Source organism: Phyllostomus hastatus, unplaced genomic scaffold (assembly GCF_019186645.2).
Source record: "Phyllostomus hastatus isolate PE091 unplaced genomic scaffold, TTU_PhHast_1.1 phas_scaffold_182, whole genome shotgun sequence".
Taxonomy (NCBI): domain Eukaryota; kingdom Metazoa; phylum Chordata; class Mammalia; order Chiroptera; family Phyllostomidae; genus Phyllostomus; species Phyllostomus hastatus.
In genome coordinates this window covers 31934546-31945765 of record NW_025334013.1, presented here as the reverse complement: position 1 = coordinate 31945765, position 11220 = coordinate 31934546, and the positions used below count along the sequence as shown (strand labels likewise).

The 11220-nt window shown below is 47.7% G+C and overlaps 1 protein-coding gene across 1 annotated transcript; it reads left to right on the top strand.

The window, feature by feature from the left end:
- Positions 1 to 3130: 3130 nt before the first annotated feature.
- Positions 3131 to 8619, top strand: LOC123832102 (cytochrome P450 4A11-like; the record flags this gene model as incomplete). Its single annotated transcript, XM_045859601.1, is given in 8 exon segments — positions 3131 to 3158; positions 3160 to 3286; positions 3736 to 3848; positions 3933 to 4117; positions 4221 to 4354; positions 5612 to 5676; positions 5820 to 5896; positions 8451 to 8619. Coding segments are annotated over 8 exon segments (898 nt in total), but the record flags the coding sequence as incomplete, so codon positions are not given.
- Positions 8620 to 11220: the final 2601 nt, after the last annotated feature.

Genomic DNA, 11220 nt, shown 5'->3' with positions numbered 1-11220 from the left:
GTGTTTGGGACTGCCCTGCCTGGTCTCAGGAAGCTATGACCCCCGTGACTTGGACTGAGTGAAAGACCTCCGGACCAGAAGCCACTAAGGAGACAAAATTTATTTCCCTGGCATGAACACTGCCTGTTCTAATGCCTGGCTCTCATTGCATAATCGACAGTCAATGACGGGTAACAATTCTCTAAGAAAGAGAATGAATCCAAGACAGACACGATCACATGGGAATGCCCTAAGGGGAGAGACTTGGGGCTGTGGATATGAAGGGGTGATGGACATCATCCCCTGCCCCTTCAGCTTTGTCAAAGCCTGACATCTTTGTTCTTAGGTGTGAGAAATCCAAGTCTCCTGGCTGCCTCTGTCTCCTGCCCTGCAGAAATAGCAGGCCTACAGAAATAGCAGGACTGTGCAGCCCAGACGAGAAATGGCGGACCCCGGGGTAACCAGGCCTGGCGCATAGAATATGCAAGATTCTGTGAGATCTGTTTGCTGGAGGATGTTATTAATTTGGAATTTAAAGACACAGACAGGAAACCTTTGGAACCTATAGTCCTTTCATATGGTAAAACTCCAGTCTCTGCCTAGAATCACAGAAGGGGTTTTGTCTGCACCTTTGTAAGTCACCTACTTCTTTTGATCTTTTCTGCCAGACTGTGATCCACAAACTAAGTCTGTATTCTCAATAAAAATCTGCTTGGGAGTGGATACAGGGCGCCCTCCAGGAGAGAGGGTGGCCAGAAGCACACTCTCCTCTGGAGAGAGGGTGGCCATGGTGCTCTCCATTAGAGAGAGTGGCCCTTCTGTCCCTATTTCCCCACAGGACCTGGTTGTCTCTGTGTATGTTTTCCTAGTGTTTCGACGAGCATCCACAGCAGAGATGGATACTGTTGGCCGGTATCCACCACAAAAAAGAATCTCTCTCCCTCCCAGCTCTCATACCCCAAACCCCTGCCCTGTGAGCTCCTTTTGGCTGAGGATATCATACCTCTTCCTGTACCCTCAGACCCAGCACAGTGCCTGACACAAAGGGATGCTTGACTCAGGTACGTGGACTCACAGGGAAAGAGCAACTTGCAGGTAGGGTGACAGACAGTGCTACCCCATCAGCTCTCTTAGCACTAGTCCCTGGGGAAAGGGTATAGAGCAAGGAGAGGGGTCCAGATGGAGGGAAACTACCCTAGTGTTTGTGGATTGAACAAGCCTGAGGAGAAAAGAAGGACACATGATTATTAGCAGAGTGGAGCCAAAAATTGGAACTCTTCTTGTCAACCACAGAGAGATAGGCAAAGCCCAGTTTGTTCATGCAAATGTGGTACTGACTTCCAGATTGTTTGCTGATTTGGATAAATTGTGACTTGTATCAATGCAATTCTCACCTTTTTAAGATAGGATTCGATGGAAGGCACCAATACACTTTCCTCCTGTGACTTACTCATTATACTGAAGCCCTTAGATGATATATAGACCCAGAAACAGAATAGTTATATAACAAATATGTTTCATGCAGCCAAATTTTCCCTGCTTTTATAATAATGCCTGAGATTTCCATATATTCAATATGTCTGTTATTGGCTAAGTTATAAATTGAATACCAGATGTTCCATCCACACTGAAGCTCATCTTTCAGACTACATGACAACAAGGTGGGCAGTTAACCTATAGGCTCTGTTGCCAAAATACCTAGATTCACATCCCAGCTCTACCACAAACTTCAAATGCCTTCTCTGTCATTCCTCATCTGTAATTTGTAGATGATAATGATACTTATAGCACACAAATGAGTTATTAAAATGGTAGTATTGTGCATGGCACAGATCAAGGGCCACCATTACACTTACTTTAATTGTATGAATTTAAAATAATTTTAATGTCTAGGCAAAACAACCATGTGGAAGGTACAACCTCTCTGCATTAAGTAGAATCCAAAAGGGACTATAGAAAGTGGAACTAATGCCTTAGAGATTCAACCAACCCCAACTTCCCTATTTCCTTGTATGTCCTCTCACCAACACAGGCATACCTGCCATTTCAGCAGAGCCCACATCTGACTGTTGCTTGTGTGGCCAAACCATTACCTGTCCATCTGCACTCTTTGTATCTCCCTTTGGGGAAATTGCTTTGTGGCTGCAGTTTCCAGGATCAGCCAGGTGAGGACAATTCCAGGGTAGCACCACCTGTGTGGAGTGGCTGAAGCGTGGGGGCCAGATGGACACTGGGTATTTGCCTACAGGTCTGTGACCCCTGCCACCATGGGCACCATCCTCTCTACAAGAGTCTCTTCTGGCTCTGGCCACAGCCACTCAGGGACACCTGGGAGTTCCAACTGGTGGACAGGAGGGCAGACAGACTAGTGGATGCCCAAATGGGCTAGAGAGAAGAATGGAAAGGCACAACAAAGTGTAGCTCCTCTCAGTCCCCAAAGGGATCTAAGGAGAGTGCCCAGCAGCAGAATTTTGGGGAAGCTTGGACACCAAGCAATCAGAAAGACATGCTACTGTGCTGAAGGATTTTCTCCACACCTGCACCAACACTCAAACATAAGCTCCATGAGAGCAGAGACCTCCCGCAACTAGGATGATAATTGACATGAAGTGCTCAATACATAGTTCTGAAATAAGTGAATGGCTGAATCCATCTACTCATCTACTCACTTGTGTATTTGCTCATCACTACGGAGAAAACCTTTTGGGATGTCTTCGCAGCCCACCTGCTCTGGTATTTCTTTCCCCACAAAGGGTGGGCCCCTGAATACCCTCTACAACCCCAGCCACAGTTCATTGTAGTAGGTAAACACCCTGGCCATATTGCAATCCCATCTCCAATAGGATTTCCTGTGTCCCTCAGACATGACATGTGGTAGAATGAAGCCAGTCGGGAAGGGTACAAGTGCTCTTTCCTCCACATGCCCTCAGCTCCATGAAGACAGGGACTGTTGTCTGTTTATCTGTGACCATATTGCCAGCTTCTAGAAAATTGTCGTGTAGACCCCAGTAAACACTTGGTAAGAGAATGAAAGCATGTATGTGCCAAGAGGAAGAATGAGAGACTCAGTCCTGGCTTTTCTCCAGTTCCCAGTTCTTCCCCTTCCAATAGGCCTCTCAATACCCTACTCTTTCCTGTATCTCTCCCTCAGGAACTCCTGGTCCTATCTTGAGACGATTGGGATGTGAAAAGCCTGTTTTTTTTCCTCGAGTGAGGAGTTTCTTCTACAAGAACAACATCATCTATGGGCTGACTCCTGAGGGCCGCTGGAACCACTGGGCCTGCCAGCTCACCCATCAGCACACAGGTTAGATCCACCTCCTGGGCTGCTCCTGTCCCTCATCAGGCACATCTCGAGGAAACTGACCCTGACCCTCAGAAAGACCCCCCTGGTGCTCTTCGGGAGATGAAACACACCCACACTGGGTACTCTCCTAGTGCAGGGCTTGGGAACTGGGGTGGTGGAGTACTAGGGCTTGTGCTGGGATTCATGTGTGTCACCATACTGTTGATGTCCCCCTGCAAGTGGCATTCAGGCAGACCCTACTCCATGGGTGTGCTGTTGAGCAGAGGCCTGACTTCCAATCAGATGGTGATGGAGCTCTCCTTCCTGATGTGCACCCCAACTCCCACACTCATTCTGATTCATGGCACCCAGACTGGAAAAGGGTTGGGGGCAGGTGGGTCCTCTGTGAGATGCTATTTCTGGATGCCCAAACCCATGCGCTCTGCCCAGGGTCCACTGTTCTGGGACAGATAGAGTGATTGAGTTGAGGAAGGCACATCAACAAGAGGACGGAGAGATGGAGGAGGTCAAGAGAAGGAGGCACTTAGACTTCCTGGACATCCTCCTCTTTGCCAGAGTGAGCGTGTGGGAGGGGCCTGAGGCTTCACCCAGAGGGGCAGAAGAAGAAACAAACCCTGCACTCTTGCTGTGCCTTCCTCACATGGAGAAAGGGAGCTGCTTGCCTGACAAGGATGTCCGTGCCGAGGTGGACACATTCATGTTTGAGGGCCATGACACCACAGCCAGTGGCATCTCCTGGATCCTCTACTCTCTGGCTGCACACTCCGAGCATCAGCACAGGTGCTGCAAAGAGATCCAGAGCTTTCTGGGGGATGGCAGCTCCATCACCTGGTGAGCACTCAAGACATGGGAGAGCCCTCCCCACTCAGCTAGACAAGACCCTTGGGTCTACTTGGGCCCTGCCTGCCCTCAGGTTGGGCTGCCTTCATTTCAGGGATCAGCTGGATCAGATGCCCTATACCACCATGTGCATCAAGGAGGCACTGCGACTCTATCCGCCTGTACCATTTGTTGGAAGAGAGCTCAGCAGGCCAGTCACCTTCCCTGATGGACGCTCCTTACCCAGAGGTCTGAACTTCACCACACTCACTAAACTGGGCACTCTGCAAGAACACATGGCAGATCAGATCCACGTGTCCTAGGGTAGTCCTGACCTCTCTGGTCTTGTTTCTTCATCATTAAGTATAAATTTACTTTGTAGTTTATATTAGGAATATGAAATGCCTGTCACACAGTTTGACTACAGCACCAGTCCCCCTTTCTAATCATAGAGAATGAATCACATAGGTACATTTACCTCAATAGGTCCATCTCAAATCTGACATCTCACATGAATGGAATCCCAAGCTGCTATCATTCTCTAGTCTAGCATCCCATCACATTTAGAATCCATGGTTTGATGAAACCACAGTAATTCCATTTGATGGCACTGATGTTCTGATTCTAATACACCATTCTCCAGTCCCAACTCTAAGTTATAAGACTCTAGGGGAAATTTTGTCTGCATTGTCACATCTAGTAGAATATGCTCTGTATATGATGTAATTTGTGCATAATTCCTCTGTGACAAATGCAAATAACTTTACACATACCAGATAACATAATAATGACTCACTCCATGGCATGTTCTTCACAAGGAGATGTTGAACTCTGGATGCAGCTTCCAGAATTTCACTTTAAAACTATAGTTTTCTGCAATGTGAGGTTTGCCCAGACATCAGGCAGGGGAAAGGGTACATGTGGTTTCTTTCCTCTGGGGTCTAGGTAGAGGAAGAAGATCAGCAAATCCACTGCCATGAGTCAGATGGTCCAGTTCCCCAGGAGCCCTCATGTTGATGGCAGAGAACAGATGTTGATCAGATCTGAGATCCTGCCATGGTGGAGGCCACCTCATGGTTCACCTGTGTTCCGAATCCCAACCCTGCCACATCCTAGCTGTGTGATCATAGGCATTGTTCTCAGCCTCTCTAAAGCTCAGGTGCCTTATCTGAACAATGGGAACATGAATGCCCTCCTTGGAGGGCTGCTGTGAGGACTGAATGAGTTAATGGATAGCCCCAAAGACCCATTGAGGGCACTTAATAAATGTGAGTTTTATCTTGAGTTGCTTCAGAAAATAAGCCTTCAATTCTGTCTTGCTTCACAGTGGTGGGCATGGTTATCTACGCTTAATGTGTGCACATGTGCTTTGCCAAGTCCACCCCTGGGATATTGCCATAGGATCATTCCACACTGACACTCACTACAGCTCCCAGGTTTTTGGCACTCACCTGCTCCCTAGTGGCATGTGTGTGATTAGTCTTCTCTCTTCTCCCTGCCCTACAGGAATCAAAATCTCACTTTCTATTTATGGTCTTCACCACAACCCAAAGGTGTGGTCCAACCCAGAAGTGGGATGGCTGTGGGAGGGATGATGGGCTGATATCTCTAGGCCAACACCTCCTGCTTTTCCAGCCCCAGGAGTCCTGTGCCCTCTTGCATTGGAAGGAGGGGGTTTACCCTACCTGTCCTGACCCTGGTGCTCTTTCTGCAGGTGTTTGACCCTTCCCGTTTTGCACCAGGTTCTGATCTACACAGCCATGCTCTCCTGCCCTTCTCAAGAGGATCAAGGTGAGGCATCCTGTACTTGGGGAAGGCCCAATACCACATGTGAAGCCCAATGTTTGTGACCTCCTACTTTCATATCTGGTGCCCGTACATATGTGCTTGTATGCTGGTGTGTTGTGAAGGTGGCACTTATCTATATGTACGAAACAAACGTGACATTTTAGACCACCATGCAGGCACTTTACCCACTGGTTTTCTCCCAAGGAGTTGATTGTCCTTAATTTTATTATTTTTTACCATGTTGGACTATGTAGACAGTGGAACTATCATATATAAATCGCACTTCATACAAAGAATTTTGCCAACTGAACAAGTTGTCATGGTTATGTGAATATTACTATGCAGTCAAACTTTTGCTGGAATGGACTGCAAAAACAGAGAGGCTTATATTGGTCTGAAACTCTTCAAACAGTTCCTTCCCCTATTTGCCACCCACAATTCAGTGTCAGTTGTTCTAAATTTCATTTACTCTGGTGTCGATCTCACTTAAGAAATACAACTTTTCAAAGGTAAAATTTTTCATAAAAATTAAACTTCCACGGCCTTTCCTCAGTTACCAGTACCATCAAAAGGAGAATTTTTCCTCTCTTCTCACAGGGCATGGCAGCCACTGTCTTGCCTACATCAGTGATCTGCCACTCACTGTATCTGTGATATTTGCTTGTGTTCAGATTTCCAGCCACCTCCCTGTCTCCATGGTTCAAGTCCTGTCCATGAATGGTGCACAGCAAGGTTTTATACCAACGTATCCCCCCTTGCTTTTGCAATCTACCCCCCACAAAAGATCCACAGCACATTAATATTCACATATGCATCACTGCTTTTCCAGTTGACAAAGTTGTTTATGCAAAGTGGGGTTATTTACAGAACTCCCACATCTGCACAGTCCAATGTTAGCAAAAAGCATAAAACTAAGGACAGTCACTCCTTTTGAGAGAGAACTCACGACTTTGTATATGACACACAGCATTTGAAAGGCTCCTGGTGTGTAAAATATAAAATATAATTGAAATAGCTGTTGAGCTGGACAATTACACCCCAGAAGGGCTGCTGTTGGAAAATCTGCAGACTAAAGAAATCTTCCTGTAAAATAGTAACGTCCTTAACCTTTGTACTTGGCTCAGCAACAAGCTTTTTTGTAATTCTTCAAATGCTGAATCAACTTTCACAGAATAGACTCTAAACAAATCGTTCTTCCGGGGGGCTGATTGGCTCTAGCCTTTGGTTTCTCCCAGGATGGAGTATTCTCCTAGACCACGGCTGCAAGTCATATGCCTACCACTAGAGGGCAGGAGAGCACAGGGCCGCTCAAATCCTAGTTCAGAACTCCTAGTTTCTTTTTTTTCCAATTTTCATTTCCTTTTACAATTCAATTAACTTCATTTGAGTATAAATGTTTTTCTTAAGTATGTCTCTGTGTGCAAAGTCTTGTGCCAGGAGTTGGGAAAGACACTGTCCCTGCCTCCAGGTGTTCCCAGTCAAGAAACAAACCTTCTACTGAAGACACTTCATTCATTCCTTCTTTCCTTCACTCACTCATTCACTCAGTGAGCAGAGTGTTGAATGTTCTATGTTTCCTACACTGTCCTGGTCATTGGACTGTGATGTATCCTGAGTAAATCATTGAAGATGCCTTGGGGGTCTGTGAAAGAAGAGGTATAGGCAGCAAGGGTGTGAGGTCAGGATGTCCTTGGATTTAACCTTGAACATGTGGCAGGAAGGGGTGGAGGGAGGGCCTGTCTGTGATTCAACAACATGAACTCACTTAGGAAGTGGAGCTGGACAGGTGAGAGGTGAGTGAAGCACTCATGGGGGTTTGATGCCAGCTGAAGCATTTGGACATGTTCTACCTATGATGGGGGCATGGAAGGGACTTCATTGCACAGGGGAGGGGAGTCAGAAGACAGAGAAGTCCAGGTGCAGAGACTGAAAAATGACGAGGGACATTTCTGCAGTAGGACAGAAAGGCTACAGAATCTGGTGGACTGAAGAGATGAGGGAGAGGCAGGAGTCTGGACCATTTATTGGGAGGCAGGTGGTGCACGTGGTTGAATGTCACTAATCCCTGATTGCCCCTGCAGCTTTCTTGCTGCGATTTGTGTTTCCTTACACAAACCCATCTCTCCTTCTCTGTGAGGATGTAGGTCACTGTTGTCTCCCTATATAGTGAGGACCTAAGAGTGTGACTCATCCCACTCCAAATCACACCCTGACCTGGCCTCCACATGGTGAAATCAGAAACTGGTTTTGGTAGAAGAAAACAAATTAATAACTTTTCAATCATTCACTTGACTTCACTTGGTTAGTGCAATGACCTTCCCCTACTAGGATTTCATGCCTGCTAAGTACAGAAGTAGGAGTTAGAAACCACTCCTCATAGACAGGCAGGGTTTGTGAAACTTCAAGTACAGAATGTGAAACAAGACCAGAGGGACAGAAGTGTGCGTGTCCTAAAAACAAATGCCCTGTTCCTAGCAAGGGCTCCATGGCCAAAGTCTGCCCAACTCAAAACAGGGTTTGAGGCCACTTCTCATGTCATTTCTCCTCCCTGGCCCAGGAACTGCATTGGGAAGAATTTTGCCATGAAGGAGCTGAAGGTGGCCATGGCATTGACCCTGCTTTGCTTTGAGTTGGTGGTGGATCCATTTAGAGTCCCCACCCCAGTACCAAAAGTTGTTTTGAGTTCCAAGAATGGAATCAACCTGCAGCTCGGGAAGCTCCTCTAATCCATTTTGGGACAAGAGCAAGCTCTGAGGATCTCACTCCTGCCAGCCTGTCCTCCCTGTTACCTGAGGCCACCCTCTGAGTATCTAACCAAGTCCTGCTTCCCACATGCCATTTTACCTGACCTCTCCCTCTGGTCCTCTGACTGCCCCTCTAACCTGTCATCTTCACCCTATGCCTGCTCGTCTTATCTGTATAGTTTCCTTTACATGCTAGAATAAATTACTACAGCCTCAGTGACAGAACACACCACAAACTTTCTCTTAGCATCTGGATTCATAAGGCTGAAATGGGTTTCATAGGATGACCACCAGGATGTTGGCAGGGCCACGCCACCTCCAGGGCTCTAGGAGAAAATTCCTGTCTTGGTCTTTCCAGCACCTAGAGCTGCCTTATCACATCTCATCTCCTGGAGCCATTCTCTGTCCACGAATCCAGCAGAGCCTTCGATGTCTCTGTGCTTCTGTCTTCACATTGTCTTCTGTCTTATGAGGACACTTGTGATTGCATGGATTCACTCAGGTAAAAGAGCACATAGTCACATCTTGCAGGGTTTAGACCATCTTGTGAGTCGTCTTTCTGCCTAATGGTTCCCTAGTGACTGCCATCGGTCCATGTTCCCAGTCCACTTCTGTACACCCATTTGTCAATCTCACACCCTCTCCTTCTTCCTTCCTTCCCGGAATACATTCCACAATGTCATGTGCCTTGAAAGGAGCTAGCAAGCCAGGGAGATGGTATAGGGAAGAGAGATGAGACAAAGCAGGGAGAAAGTATCTGCTGTGAGATGTCAGGACCCAACATCTCAGAGCCCACAGAGGAGACAGCTGTCCAGGAGGGATAGGGGGAGCCCAGGTGGGCAGACACATATGGCCCATCAGAGAGGATGCCAGCAAACAGCTGGCAATGCCTTCCCCACAGGACTTGCCCTGGTAGTTCCCTGCATCTATGGTCAGCTACCCTAAGTGCAAAGGGGCTTCTTCAACTCTGCCACATTTGGTGACTAAGTGGGTCCTGGTCCTCCAACTCTGGGATCTGTTCCTTTTGTGTTCCTCCAACAGCCTCTCTCAGCCCAGCCCTGTTCTCTTGCTGGCTCCAAACACTGGTTCTCCTCCTGTCCAACACTAGCCATTCCTAACCTAGGGGTCCTAGATGCATACACAGACATTTCCAGCCACCCCTCTACCTGTGGTGGAGGCACCTCTTTCTGCCTCCTTAAAGAGCTTCTTCCCAAACCTGTACCTGCAGCCAAGATCTCCCATTCCAGTTCCCTGGCCTCCTGCGTCACTGGCCTCGTTCAGCCCTGATTTAAGGATGGGCATGGTGGACACTAAATGCTTGACAGAAATGTAGAGCTGGAAAAGGGGGCAGGGACCATCCTGAGTAGGATGTTTGGCAGGTCCCCTGACATCAGGTGGTACAGAAGGGCTCAGTGGCCATAATCAGAGAGCACAGGACAATGGGAACTTGGAATTCTGGGTGGTCAGCCATGCACACGTGCCCTCACCACAGCACTCCAGGAGGGAGAGAAGGGCCAGGGAGTGATCCCACTGGCTTCAGGCAATGGGAAAAACCCAGGCTGAGTCCAGGCTCACATGCACAGATGCCTGATGCTTACATAGAAACACCCCTGGGCAGTTACACCTCTTTGTACCCTTTCACACTGTAACAAGGTAAATAGGGAAACCAGGACCCCATACCCAGAAATAGGGGAGGGACTGAGTTGCAGACCTTTGTGTTGCCCTGGCAGCTAAGGAGTTGCATGCTGGTGCTTTTAAGAGATTCATTTTTAGAAAGGGGCAGGGTGCAGAAACACAGCCTCCTCCTTTGATCTCCCCTCCTTCCTGCACAGGGAAGAAGTCCTGGGCCCTGGACCTTAGGGACTGTAGGAGGGGAGGGGACGAGGCTCCGCCTGTTAAGAGCAGGACCCCAGACTCCCAGACTCCCAGCTTCAACATTTAAAGCTCGTTACAACACAGCACAGTACTGTCAAGGGCAGACCCTCAGCCTTCCATACTAACTCAACTCCGCCCCCTCATCAAAGGCCTCAGACCCAGTCCCGTGGTGGGGTAGGTGGGTATGGAGTTGGCCAGTGCCTGGCAAGAGTTGCCAGTGCAAGCCCTTTCAGTGGCAGTAGGAAGAGGACAGGCACACCAGGAGTAGGAGACCTGAAGGCACACACTCCAAAAGATCCCTGAAGCTAAACAGTGACAAGAGACCAGCTAATCCATCTATGTTTATGATGCTTTCAGGTGGGAGAAAAGATTCCTTGCACAGCCAAAAACTGAGCTAGAAGAGGGTGACAGGGAGATTTTTCTTAGTGTGTCCTAGACCAAATTTAGTATGCCTTCTTTAGTTGTACAGATTCTTGCTCTTGAGTTATTTTCCATTCTTGAATTTATGTACTAGTTGCCATGACAAATATTTAAATAGCTTTTCTTAATTGTTAATTAAAGATTCCTTTCTTTCCCACCAAACTCTGTTTGCAGTTTTGCCTCATAGGCGGTGAGCAGAAGGACCCACCCCACGGGTTAGAAAACAACCCTGTACCACACCACACTGTACCACACACATGCACCAGGGCTTAGGATCAGAGGAGATAG